The sequence below is a fragment of the Scyliorhinus torazame genome, chromosome 11, assembly GCF_047496885.1.
Source record: "Scyliorhinus torazame isolate Kashiwa2021f chromosome 11, sScyTor2.1, whole genome shotgun sequence".
Taxonomy (NCBI): Eukaryota; Metazoa; Chordata; class Chondrichthyes; order Carcharhiniformes; family Scyliorhinidae; genus Scyliorhinus; species Scyliorhinus torazame.
In genome coordinates, this window is record NC_092717.1 from 46,940,859 (window position 1) to 46,955,383 (window position 14,525).

At 45.9% G+C, this 14,525-nt stretch overlaps 1 protein-coding gene across 3 annotated transcripts in view; it reads right to left on the reverse strand.

The window, feature by feature from the left end:
• LOC140385261 (uncharacterized) overlaps positions 1 to 14,525 on the reverse strand; it is a 217,884-nt gene that overhangs the window by 147,374 nt on the left and 55,985 nt on the right. For all 3 annotated transcript variants that reach the window (XM_072467217.1, XM_072467216.1, XM_072467218.1), the window contains exon 4: positions 4,430 to 4,506. In XM_072467217.1, the coding sequence (XP_072323318.1) occupies positions 4,430 to 4,506 (77 nt within the window). The remainder of the gene's footprint in view (positions 1 to 4,429; positions 4,507 to 14,525) is intronic.

Sequence of the window (14,525 nt, forward strand, 5' to 3'; positions counted from 1 at the left end):
GCTGTAATGTTCTATGTTCTAAAGTTTCATAAGACCGTAAGATCATAAGACATAGGAGCAGAATTAGACCACTCGGCTAGGCCATCAATCGTGGCTGATATTTTTCTTATCCCCATTCTCCGGTCTTCTCCCCATAACCCCTTATTAATCAAGAACCTATCTATCTCAATCTTAAAGACACTCAGTGATTTGGCCTTCACAGCCTTCTGTGGCAAAGAGTTCCACAGATTCACCACCCTCTGGCTGAAGAAAGTCTTCCTCATCTCTGTTTTAAAGGATCGTCCCTTTGGTCTGAGATGGTGGCCTCTGGTTCTCGTTTTTCCTACAAGTGGAAACATCCTCTCCACGTCCACTCTATTCAGGCCTCGCAGTATCCTGTCAGTTTCAATAAGATCCCCCCTCGTCCTTCTGAACTCCAACGAGTACAGACCCAGAGTCCTCAACCGTTCCTCATACAACATCATTTTCCAGTGCAATGCCACCCTAGCAGTGTTGCCCTCGGTGCCACGCATTGTCAGCACCATCTCCTGTGCCAGCAACCTTTGGGACTCCTCCAATCAGCCTTGCACTCGGCTGGAATGTTGCTGACACCCCCTCCTGAATCTCATGGCCATGTCCTATCATATGCATCAGCTCTGGGAGTACCTTGTCCATAGGTTCTGCATCTGGCTCGGACCCAGTTGTGTCCTGGTATCCAACAGTCCTCAGACTGTCTCCCTTGGAGGTTTCTGCCTCCACCTGATGTGCATCAGCAACTGTGGTGCTCTCTGTCCACTAACGCCGCCCACCGAGGTGTCTATTTTGATGCTGATGGAAGGTGCGGGTGATAGCTATGGCACCTCGCCGGTGGTCTTCTTGGAGCTCTCCTCCGAGGTGGTCTCTTCAGTGGCCGGGGTGGGGTATGACTCCGGATGGGGTGCCAACCTTGCTATCAGTGACTGCTCTCTCCTTGGGCAACCCTGTGATTTCCAGGGCCCGTTCCTCACAGGGGTGAGGACTCGACTCTCTATGATTCTCCCCCGTCTCTTGGCCCTTTCCCATTGATTATGGGCCATCTCCTCCAATGGGGATGAAGCGTGTGCTTTGTGAGCTGCACACTTGATTGCACATAGCATGTGTGGGCACCGCACATAGATATGAAGCGATCTGCTGGTGGGTGCCAGGGGGTTCTGAGGAACAAGCACAAGCCAGTAGATTCGGGGGGGATGTTTGGAGGTGTGGCAGGCGGAACCGATGCCAGGGGAGTGGTGGTAACTTACCCTTGCAGCTCAGCTCGTTGGTCTTCTTCCAACGTTGGACAGCAGTCCCCCTCGTCATGCTGCCGCATTGACAGGCCCCGCCACTGCCTCCCTGGCCACATTGCTGACCCTTCGATCCTCTTGGGGGAACGTGGTGCCCTGCCTCTCATCCACAGCTTTGAAAAGCCTTGTGATGTCGGCATCCCCAAAGTGAGGAGCAGGTCTGTGCATTGCCATGCTTGTGTGTTGACTGGGAGTGAGTGGTGAGGAAATGTGTCTTAAATATTAAGAGGTCTTACAACACCAGGTTAAAGTCCAACTGGTTTGTTTGGAATCACTAGCTCACTCGCCTGTTGAAGGAGCTGCGCTCCGAAAGCTAGTGATTCCAAAGAAACCTATTGGATTTTAACCTCGAGTTGCAAGACCTCTTACTGTGCCCACCCTGGTCCACCACCGGGTGCATCTCCACATCTTAAATATCAAGAGCAAAGCAATTGCTTTCAGTTCCACCAGACTGTTCCCTCACCACTGACTTCATTTTTCCCCCAGGACAGAATCTGAGGCTGAACAAGACCATGTGCAACCTTGATGTCATATTTGATACAGAAATTAGCTTCTGACCATGTATCTGCTCCATCACCAAAAGCAACTACTTTCCCCCCCCCAATGTAACACTACTCCAACTCCGTCCCTGCCTCAACTCATCTTCTCAAGCTCTGATCCAAACCTTTGCTACCTCTAGACTTCACTATTCCAGAGTTCACCTGGTCAGCCTCCCATATTTCACTTTACAAAGACTATAGCATGTCTAATTTTCTGCTGTCTATATCCTAACTGGTACATGTCCCATTCATCCCCAAACCCAGTACATATTGAACTACATTAGCTCACGGTCTACAAATGCCTTGATTTTATAATCTCATCCTTAATTTCAAATTTCCCCATGGTATCGCCCCTCTCCATCTCTAAAGCTTTCTCCAGCTGTCCGAGATCTCTGCACTGCTCCAATTCTGCTCTCTGATGCAACCCCGATTTGAATGGCTTCACCACTGGTAGTGGTGCCGTCACCTGTTTCGGCTACAGACTCTGGAATTCCGCCGTCAGCTTCTCCATCTTTCGATCCAACATGAAGATGCTCCTTAAAACATATTTCTTTGATCAAGCTTTTGGCCAAAGGTTTTGATTCTCCATTCTCACTTTTGAAACACCGTTATGGAGAAAATGTGCAAGTGGCAGCTTTTATTGAAACAATGTGGCATAATGATGTTGCAGGCTGATTTTTGCCATAACTGCTCCAGGTAAAATATTTGGACTGCACAAAACTCCTTTAAAGAAGCAGAGCATCTCCAGGCCACAGTCTAGCTAAGATCGAGAATTAAGTAGAGAATTGCAAGTCAGTCAGCATTTCACCGATCTATGGTTATCATCTGGTACTATTGCACTATCCACCTCACTTTTTTCTAAGTTTGATGTGAATCATGAGAACGGAAACGCAAAGACATTTATCATAATCAGAACACACAACTAAAGAATTTTAACACGACAAGATTATGTTGTAATTAGTACCAGTAAAAGATTGAAAACTAGCAGAATTATGAACTGTACTAGCATTTTGCTGTTCAGCATGTTAAATTCAGAAAGACCCCAATTTAAAATAGGCAAATTTATTATTGCAATTTGCAATCTGAGTCTAAGCCAGATAAATTTGCAGGTGATACTGTTGAAATTGGTGAGACTGACAACACTTTTCGCAGAGCTCATTAGGAGCAAATCTGTAATGAGTAGTGGGAATTGAAATTTAATATAGGCAAGTGCAAGGAAATGCATATATTACAAATAAAATTAGGATGCAAAACTATTAAGCTGAAAGAAATTAGTTGTAGTAGTACACACCCACATCCAAACATCAGTCTTCAAAAATAAGACAAATGGCCAACTTTCATATTACTTGTTTTTAAATTGATTTACGGGATTTGGTTAGGCCAGCATTTATTGCCCATCCCTAGTTCCCCTCCAGAAGGTGGTGGTGAGCTGCCTTCTTGCTCCTGAGGTGTAGGTACTCCCATACGCGCTTTTAGGAAGGGAATTCCAGAATTATTACCCAGTGACAGTGAAAGAATGGCAATATATTTCCAAGCCAGGATGGTGAGTAACTTAGAGAGGAACCTCCAGGTGGTGGTGTTCCCAGGTGTCTGCTGCTCTTTTCCTTCTCAATGATAGTGATTGTGGGTTTGGAAGGTGCTGTCTAAGGAACCTTGGTAAGTTCCTGCAATGCATCCTGTAGTTGGTACACATGGCTGCTATTGTTCATCGATGGTGGAGGGATTGAATATTTGTGGAAGGGATAGCAATCAAGCAGGCTGCTTTGTGAATGGTGTCGAGCTTCTTGAGTGTTGTTGGAGCAGCACTCATTCAGGCAAGTGGAGAATATTCCACTACACTCCTGGCTTGTGCCTTGTAGATGGCGAACAGGCTTTGGGGAGTCAGAAGGAGTAAAGCGCTACAGGATTCCTGGACTTTGATCTGCTCTGACAGCTACAGTATTTATATGGCTAGTTTAGTTCAGTTTTTGGTTAATGGTAACCCCCATGGTGTTGACAGTGGGGGATCAGCAACGGTAATTCCACTGAATATGAAGGGGAGATGGTTAGATTCTCTCTTGTTGGAGATCGTCACTGCCTGGCACTTGCGTGGCGCGAATATTATTTGCCACTTGTTAGCACAAGTCTGGATATTGTTCAGGTCTTGCTGCATTTGGACATGGTCCGATTCAGTATCTGAAGAGTTGAGAATGGTGCCGAACATTGTGTAGTCATCAACGAACATCCCCACATCTAACTAATATATTATATAACCTTATAGAGATTTGAAATCAAGTTCACAGAGGTGATACTAAAGTTATGTAGCACAGTGGATTTTCATAAATACCAAGCTTAATTTAAAGATCGCTCATATAGAGTCATAGAGGTCTACAGCACAGAAAAGGCCCTTTGGCCCACCACATCTGCACTGGTCAAAAACAATCAAACTATTCTAATCCCATTTTCCAGCACTTGATCCATAGCCTTGTTTGCCTTGGAAAGGAATTCTGGAATGCTCCAAAGCTGCAAGTCACCAATATCCAACTCATTAGTTTTGCTCACTGTAAAGGGCTCTTAATCTATAAAATTTAGCTGGTTTCAGTCACTTACTTGTGTTAATTGGGACACATCCTTTTGAATCCAGAGCCACACGTCTGAAGACATACCAGTGGGTGCATCAAATATCACTGGGCAGATGGAAAATAAACAAATTAGATCAAAGCTTCAATCTCAAACCATACTTTATCCAAAACGTTCAATAAAAAGGTCAGACTTGAAAATATCAAAACTTCGCTTTTCTCTTCTAAATTATGATACGTTTGTGTATTCTGAGTACTTCTGTTATTTTTAGAGATTCCCAGAATTTATTTATTAAAAAAAGGCAAATTCATCAAAGAGATGACAGGAGGTTTAGGGAGGGGGGTTGAATTATAATGTTCATTGTGCGAAGAGCCAATAGTACTAGAAACACAATCCTTTGCAATTTTAGCACCTATTAGGTACCTAGAAGCAGTTTAAAGCACTCCTTATGTTGCACGCCTGGTGGTAGTGCAATTATACCGCAGATACTACTATTTAAGCAGATATATCCCAGCAATGCCCTGATTAGCTTGTCTGACTGGTGCTACAATTAGTCATAGGGACATGCAGAGATCTTCTTCCAGTTGTTAGGATACGGGACCAGACCCCAAATTTTGTTGGGATACTGGATGAGAAACCCCAACAATTTTTCAATTTGTAAAACTGTGAAGAAATAATTTTTCACCAATGAGTAATGACCCTGACCATTAGGTATCTTTTATGTTAAAACAAACTTTAATTTATAGACAGAATTAACCATGTTATCAAAGAATTGGCTTTATAATTAACAGTTGAACAGTTCATAAATAAAAGTCAAACTTTAGCTTACGATCTACACCTGCCACCATATTCCAATTAAGCAACCCAATATAGTTCAAATGCCACTTGTAGACTAATAATCATGGTTGCTTGTTTATCTGTGCAGATCTTTGGAGAGAGAACCGTTCAGGGACAACCTAAAAATCCTTCTGTCTTATCAGACTCAAATCCAATGGCAACTGCTGTTCAACAGAGCTAAGCGATTCCACAACAAACACATCAGATCTAAATTCTGCAGTCCTGCCACATCCAGCCGTGAATGGTGGTGGACAATTAAACAACTCACTGGAGGAGGAGGAGGCTCCACAAATATGCCTATTCTCAGTGATGGAGGAGTCCAGCACATCTGAGACAAGGCTGAGGTATTCGCATCAATCTTCAGCCAGAACTGCCAAGTGGATGGTCCATCTTGGTCTCAACCGGAGGTCCCCAGCATCACAGATCTCAGTTTTCAGCCAATACGATTCACTCCATCTGATATCAAGAAACGGCTGAAGGCACTGGCTACTGTAAAGGCTGTAGGCCCTGTCAATATTCCAGCAATAGTACAAAGACTTATGCTCTAGAACTGGCCGCACCCCAAACTGTTCCAGTACAGCTACAACACTAGCATCTATCCGGCAATGTGGAAAATTGCCAGGTGTGCCCTGTACACAAGAAAAAAGACAAATCCAACCCGGCCAATTACCGCCCTATCAGTCTACTCTCCATCATCAGCAAAGTGATGGAACAAGTCATCAACAGTGCTATCAAGCACTTACTCTCCAATAACCTGCTCATGGATGCTCAATTTGGGTTCTGCCAGGGTCACTCCTGACCTTAATACAGCCTTGGCACAAACATGGACAAAAGAGCTGAATACCAAAAGTGAGGTGAAAGTGACTGCCTTGACATCAAGGCAACATTTGACAGAGTATGGGATCAAGTAGCCCCAGCTAAACTGGAGTCAATGGGAATCAGGGGAAAACACTCCGTTGGTTGGGCTCATGTCTGACACAAGGGAAGATGGTTGTGGTGGTTGGAGGTCAATCATCAGCTCCAGGACATCACTGCAGGAGTTCTTCAGGGTAGTGTCCTAGGCCCAACCATCTTCAGCTGCTTCATCAATGACTTCCCTTCCATCGTAAGGTCAGAAGTGAGGATGGTTGTGGATGACTGCACAATGTTCAGCACCATTCGTGACTCCTCAGATAATGAAGTAGTCCAAGTCCAAATGCAGCAAGACCTGGACAATATCCAGGCTTGGGCTGACAAGTGGCAAGTAACATTTACGTCACACAAGTGCCAGGCAATGACCATCTCCTACAAGAGAGGATCTAACCATCACTCCTTGACATTCAATGCCAATACCATCATTGAATCCCCCACAATCAACATCCTGGGGGTTACCATTGATCAGAAACTGAACTGTGGTTACCAGGGCAGGACAAAGGCTAGGAATCCTATGCCGAGGAACTCACCTCCTGACTCCCCAAAGCCATCTACAAGGCACAAGTCAGGAGTGTAATGGAATGCTCTCCACTTGCCTGGATGAGTCCAGCTCCAACACTGAAGAAGCTCAACACCATCCAGGACAAAGCAGCCCACTTGATTGCTCCCCCTTCCACAAACATTCAAGCCCTCCATCATCGATGAATAGTGGCAGCCGTGAATACCATCTGCAAGATGCACACCAGTAACTCACCAAGGTTCCTTAGACAGCACCTACGAACCGACAACCAGCATCTAGAAGGACAAGAGCAGCAGGTACCTGCGAACACCACCTCCTCAAGGGTCCCCTCCAAGTCACTCACCACCCTGAATTGGAAATATATCGTCATTCCGGTCACTGGAGCAACATCCTGGAACTCCCTCCCTAATAGCACCATGGGTGTACCTACAGCTCAAGGACTACAGCAGTTCAAGAAATTAACTCACCACCACCTTCTGAAGGGCAACTAGGGATAAATGCTGCCCTAACCAGCGATGCCCATTTTCCGTAAAAAAAAAGGAAGGCAGACGGCATTCTTGCCTTCATCGCCAGGACATAGAGTATAAAAATTGGCAAGTCATACTGCAGCTGCATAGAACCTTAGTTAGGCCACACTTGAAATGTAGTGTTCAATTCTGGACACCATGCTACCAGAAGGATGTGGGGACTTTGGAGAGGGTACAGAAGAGGTTTACCAGGACGTTGCCTGGTATGAAGGGCATTAGCTATGAGGGGAGGTTGGATAAACTCAGTATGTTCTCACTGGAACGACAGAAGTTGATGGAAATCTACAAAATAATGAGGGGCACGGACAGAGTGGATAGTCAGAAGCTTTTTCCCATGGAGGAAGAGTCAATTACTAGGGGACATAGGTTTAAGGTGTGAGGGGCAAAGTTTAGAGGAGATGTACAAAGGCAGTCCACTAGTAACACCTGCCTACTTGAAAATTATCCATTTAATCCGATTCTGTTTTATGTCCGTTAACTAACCCTCTATCCCTGCTAATGTATTGGGCGGGATACTCCATCCGCCGACTTCGGAATCGCGAATTGCGATCGGCGGAAAATCGGGCATCAGCCGAAAATCTAGGTTGGTGCCGGGCACTCAATGGCATGACATGCTCCAGCGCCTCGATAGCGACGTGAATGTGGTCCTTGCTACATGCCAGCGTGGGCATGTAAAATGTACAGTAGCATCTATTGCAGAGTGCACCTCACCTGGCGGTCGCATGCACCATGGCAGTCGGCACCTACCTTGGCACACTGCCCCTCACAGGGCAGACATCCCACCAGTGACATCATCTATCTCACCCCACAGGACCACCGGATGTCACCAAGCCTGCCTGCCCACTGCGGCCCTGCTGCCAGCCATCCTGCCCCAGACAACTAGGCACAACTGTTACGCCGCACACTTGATCCACAGCACCAAACAGCTACAGACCCAACAGGTGCCCATCCCCCAGCCGAGCCCTGCTGTAGTTCTACCCGCATACCAAACACGGTGCCGGTCAGTGGCGCACTGCGCCCAATGCCCCCCCCCCAACCTGGTGCCACCTTGCTGGTGGGGTATCACATGGCCCGCCCATAGAGGACGCTCACAATAGACCCCATAGGAGGGTGCAAGACAGGGCCACAGAGCATACTGCTGGCATGGGTAGCACCTGTCAAGGTAAAGCTGGCAGGGACAGATGGCGGGATTAGAGGCTCCCCAGTACCAGGCTCCGATGGAGCTAGGGGCACGGTGCAGAGGGCAAAGTGTCAGGTGGAACAACTGGGGGTGGGAATATGGGGGGCATGTGGGGGAAGGGGCTGCAGTGCAAACCAGAGCCACTGTGCAGCCCGTTGGATCTGGTTGAGCACCAGGGTACTCACTATGCAAACATGTCTGCCCCTTTACCCCTGCAGAAAATGGATTTCAATATCGAACCAGGAGTGGTTTGTTTCTATCTACAGACCACAGCTCTGGCAGACGCAATGAGGTTGCATGAGCAGGTGCTGCTCGGCGAAGGCCCTGCAGAACAGGAGCCTGCACCAGAGGAGCAGGAGCCAGCCAGTGTCGATGGAGAGCCAACCAACCAACAGGCCGAGGAGGTAGTGGAAGGAGGCATCGCAACAGGCCTCGTGTATACCAGCAGGCCCTATCGTTTGAGTACCTGCCTGATCGAGCGTGACAGCGAAGCCTCCAGCTGACCAGGGAGACCGTACGGCATATCTGCACAATGGTGCATTCTGGAGCCGCAGAGGTATAGGGGAGGACACCCGCTACCGATGGCAGTCAAGGTAACTGTCGCCCTGAACATTTTTACCTCGGGATCCTTCCAGCCGCCGAGTGGGGGCTTGTCTGGGATCTCCCAGAGCTCCGTGCACAGCTATATCCATGCCATAACGGAGGCCCTGTATGCCCGGACAACACACTACATTCACCTGGCTATGGACCGAGTCCATCAGGTTGCCCGGGCAGCGGGGTTCACCACTATCGTCGAGATGCCCCAAGTCCAGGGGCTGATCGACGATCGACGGGACGCATGTCCCCCTTCAAGCACCCTGAGCCCTTCACATACCAAAAGGGATTCCACTCCCTCAATGTGCAGTTGGTGTGTGACACCAACTGCACACCATGTACTTCTGCACCTGGTATTGCGCAACGCCTTCATCGTGGCACACTCGACAATGCCAGATACTTTTGAGGCACGCCACCCGGTGAGGGGTTGGCTTCTTGGCGATCAGGGTTATCCGCTATGGTCGTGGCTGATGACATCTACCCAGAAGCCACAGACCAATGCGGAGAACTGCTATAATGATGTCCATGCAGCAACCGGGAGTGTTATCGAACGGTGCATCCGCATGCTGAAGATGCGGTTCAGGTGTTTTGACCATTCTGGAGGGACCCTGCATCGGCGAACCTCGGTGTCGACCTCCCAAAGGGTGGCATCTTCTTGGCTGGAATGAGAGTGTGTGGGGAATGAGACTGCTTATATGCGGCTGCAGCTCATCAGGTTCTCGAGTGCCAATCCCAATCCCGGCGAATCACATGGCGTTGTGCGCTGGAATCGCAATGTTCCTCATGGTGCCGGTTCTGGCCTATGAGCATGTCCTGAATGGCTCTGGGACTAGCACTGCCATCAGAATGATAGAACACCCGCGATTCAGTCCCGGGGTCAGCACTTAAGTCTCTGAAACGGAAAGTCCCGCCCATTAATTTTCACAAGTCCTTGTCTTGTGCTACAACCTTTCTCTCTAGTATATTATCAAATGCCTTTGGATAAATCAAATCTTCGACATCCATTGGTTCCCTTTATCTAGCCTAAAAATTACATCCTCAAAAAACCCTATCAAACATGATTTTCCTATCATAACATCATGGTGCCTTAACCTAAACTTATTGCGATTTTCCAAGTACCCTGTAATGACATCCTTAATAATGGATTTCAATATTTTCCATTCAACTGGCGTCACACTAACTGGACTATAGTTCAAATGTTTGCTACCTTTCAGTGGAACTGCTCCAAAATCTAGAGATTTTTGGAAGATCATAAACAATGCGTCCATCTCTGCAGCCAATTTATATAGAACTTTAGAATGTGGTCTGTCAGGTCCAGCAGATTGGTCAGCTTTTGGTCCCAGGAGGCAGCACGGTGGCCCAGTGGTTAGCACTGCTGCCTATGGCGCCGAGGACCCGTATTCGATCCCGACCCCGGGTCACTGTCTGTGTGGAGTTTGCACTTTCTCCCTGTGTCTGCGTGGGTTTCACCCCCACAACCCAAAGATGTGCAGAGTAGATGGATTGGCCATGCTAAATTGCCCCTTAATTGAAACAAAAAAAAAGTGGGTATTCCAAATTTATTTTTAAAAAGCTTTTGGTCCCAGGAATTTCTTCAGCACTTCTAATATTCATCACTGGACATTCCTCATTAGACCCATACGCCCCCACTACCGAATCAAAGAATGTTACACCAAAAGAGGCCATTTGACCCGTCAAGACCATACTCTCCACAAGAGGGATTTAGCTTGTCCCACACCTCAGACTCTTTATCAAATTTCATTTTGACAACCTCATGGTATGATTTTGTGCCTTCAAATGAGAAGATGGATGGATACCATTTCCTTATTCTCAAATTAAATTTCTCTTGCCTTTAAATGACTCAAATTCACATTTGTCTGCTTATTTGTGACTAGTGTACTCCCATATTGTCTTCATCTTTGTCAATTTTTTTTTACAAATACTTAGATGGATTCTAAAACACTCAATGTTTAGGCATACTATGCTTCCTAGAATAATAATAATAATCTTTATTGTCATAAGTAGGCTTACTTTAACACTGCAATGAGGTTACCGTGAAATGCCCCCAGTCGCCACATTCCGGCTCCTGTTCGGGTACAGAGAGGGAGATTTCAAAATGTCCAATTCACCCAACAGCACGTCTTTTGGGACTTGTGGGAGAAAACCGGAGCACCCAGAGGAAACCCACGCAGAAACAGGGAGAACGTGCAGACTCTGCACAGTGACCCAAGCTGGGAATCGAACCTGGGACCTGCAAACCTGGGACCATTATAAGTCTCTTCTTTTCATCGAACCTCTTTAATTAGCCACGGATGGATCACTTTTGCTGCGGGGTTTATACTTCCCAATGGAACATGAGAATTTTGAAATATTTTCATAAGGTTTGCCATTGCTTCGTTAATTTTTAATATCTACCTTAGCCAACTCACCCTCTCAAGCCTATGTGTAATTTGCTTTAATTATATTTAAGACTCTAGCTTCGGACTTAAGTATGTCAATCTCAAACTCAACATGGAATTCCATCATATTTATGATTACTATTTCCCAAGTGAAATTATTAAATAATTTCACTATGAAATTACTAATTAACGCAGACTGACTACATAAGACAAGATATCAAATACCCTGCTCCCGGATGGTTCCACAACATATTGGCCTGAATTTTATACTCCCTCACCCGAGGGTTTCCTCCTGCTCCCGCTGACCTTGAAGTGATTTACTGTGACGGATAAAATCTCGGACAGGGAGCCTGCCCTTGCCCAAATTAAGGCCCTATGGGCCATTTCCCACCCAGTCTCCATTTTCAGGCTGGTGAGCAGATTGAAGATTCATGTGGGAAGGCCAGATATAATCCAAGTCAGAGCTGGGGTGGGAAGGGTAGGGGGGCACCTCCATCAGAAAACCCCTTCTGACTGTGGATGACACCTCCTGAAGACCCAGTGACCTATGGAGGTCCCTGTGCACCCCCCTCACAACCCCCCAGGCCTTCCATACCCTCCTCGCCCTAGGACCACTTTTTCTTTTTTTCAAATAGATTTAGAGTACCCAATTCATTTTTCCAATTAAGGGACAATTTAGTGTGGCCAATCCACCTACCCTGCACATCTTTGGGTTGTGGGGGTGAAACCCACGCAAACACGGGGTGAATCCACACGGACAGTGACCCAGAGCCGGGATCGAACCTGGGAGCTCAGCGCCGTGAGGCTGCAGTGCTAACCACTGCGCCACCATGCTGCCCATAGGGCCACTTGTTGCTCGGGTTCCCGGATTTGGTCTCAAGGACTCCTGGTGCAGTTTTTCATCCAGCCCCTGCAGCACTGCCGGCATCTGTCAAGGCAGAACCTCGTCCCGAGAGGCTGAAGTCCTGCCTTCTGCCAATCAACGCGAGCATTAAAGGCAACCTGTCGGCCTGAATCAATGGGGGTCAAGCCCCTGCCATCCTAAAAATTAAGGACATTGTTCTATGTTGAATGCATTCCACAAACTTCTCATCGAGGCCATTTTTGCCAATTTGAATTTTTCAATCCTTAAGAATATTAAAGCTCCCACATTTATTGCACTGCCTTTGTTATGAGCTCCTATCATTTCTTGCTTAATTCATGATCCACCAAAATAATTTAAATAAATAATACCTTGAAAATTTGAGTTTATCATTTAATCGCACAATAATGTTTTCATGTCCACAATATTCATAATGCCGGAATAGATCATGTTGGTAATTTAACAGAAATATTTTAATGTTTAGTTAATGAAATACAAATGTTGTTAACTCCTCATCTCTAATATTAATCCATTTAATTTCTCCATACAGGAAGAATGGATTTGATTTTTTCTCAAATATCCATATGTATTTACATTTTTGCAGAGGGCAGTTCTTTTCTGCAAATCTTATTTCCTGTTGTCACAAATTTTTCCATTTATGTTATTTACGTTATCTATCCCTCTGGAACAAGTTTCTGAAATCTCCATCCCAAATTAATTGCCACCTTCCACATAAAGAGTAACTCACATCCATCAACCGACCATGAACTTGAAAGGGAATTTACTAGTCGCGCCAAATGATGAAATCAAACTGAAACATAGAAATCATAGAATCCCTACTGTGCAGATAGAGGCCATTCAGCCCATAAAATCTGCACCTACCTCTGAAAGAGCACCCTACCTAGACCCACAACCCCAACCCCGTAACTCAGTAACCCCACCTAACCTTTTGGATACTAAGGGGCAATTTAACATGGTCCATGAATTTAACCTGCACATCTTTGGACTGTGGAAGGAAAGCAGAGCACCCGGAGAAAACCCAGACGCAGACTCAAAATCCACACGGTCACCCAAGACCGGAATTGAACCTGGGTTCCTGCCAGCAGTGCCAACCACTGTGCCACCATGCCGCTCATCATTGTACTAAAGTACCACTCAGCTCACTTTCACATTGAAGAAATTTTAACTCGAGCTCATTTCAGGAGTAAAAATCCTGCCCGCTCATCTAGTAAGCCTTTGTACCAGCCCATACTTTCTTCTTTTACTTGTCCCATTGTTATTCTCTTCTTTCTCTCCATCTTCCTCTTCCTCTCTTGTAATTACAGAGTAATAGATTCTTACAACATGGAAGGTCATTCAGCACAACATGCCTGAGCCAATGCTTTGAAAGAACTGCTCACTCAGTCTCTTTCCTCTGCTCTTTTCCTATGGTCCGGCAATTTTCAAGTATTTATCCCATTTCCTTTTGAAACTTACAACCGAATCTGCTTCCACCACTCCGTCAGGCAGTGCATTCCACATCATAATAACTACTTACGGGCCTTTTGGCTAAGATCAAGCGTATCACTTCTTGGCCTTTTGGCTAAGATGAGTGTGGGATCAGGTGTAATGCCTGGATCTGGTATGTCTCTCTTGTGGCAACCATGAATTGGATTCAATTTGAATTGGTTTTTGGAGCAGGTAAGGAGCTGGATTAGGGGTTCGTCCCTGTCCACACTCTGAGCTCTGGCTTTGTAACTCTGATAAAGTAATGGATTTTAAAAAAAAATCATCTCCCTTCTGGTTCTTTGGCCAACACGCTTAACTTTTTTCCTACTGATTACCAATCCTTCTTCTAGTGGAAACAATTTTTCCTTATTTACTTTCCTAAAATCCCCATCATTTTAAACGCCCCTATTTACCTTCCTTGCTGAACAAAAAACCCAGAATCTTTCATCTCGTTATGTAACATATTCCTTGCTCCCATTCTAGTAAACTGCCTTTGCACCTTCTCTCAGACTTCGATATCCTTTCTGAAAAGTGATGCGCAGAATTAGACTCAATATTCCAGTTGAAGCCTAACCCGTGATTGATAAAGGTTTAACAAAGGTTTAACGTCCTTGCTTTTGTACTCCCCACCACTCTTCATAAAGTCAAGAATTTTTTTTTTTTATAAATCAGCATCAACTCGCCTGCCAACTACAAATAACTTCACATAAACCCAAAAAGGTCTTTTGTTCCTGCAACCCAAATAAAATTCCTATTTAGTTCATATTGACTCTCCCTCATTGCATAACTTTTCACATGTCTGTCCAA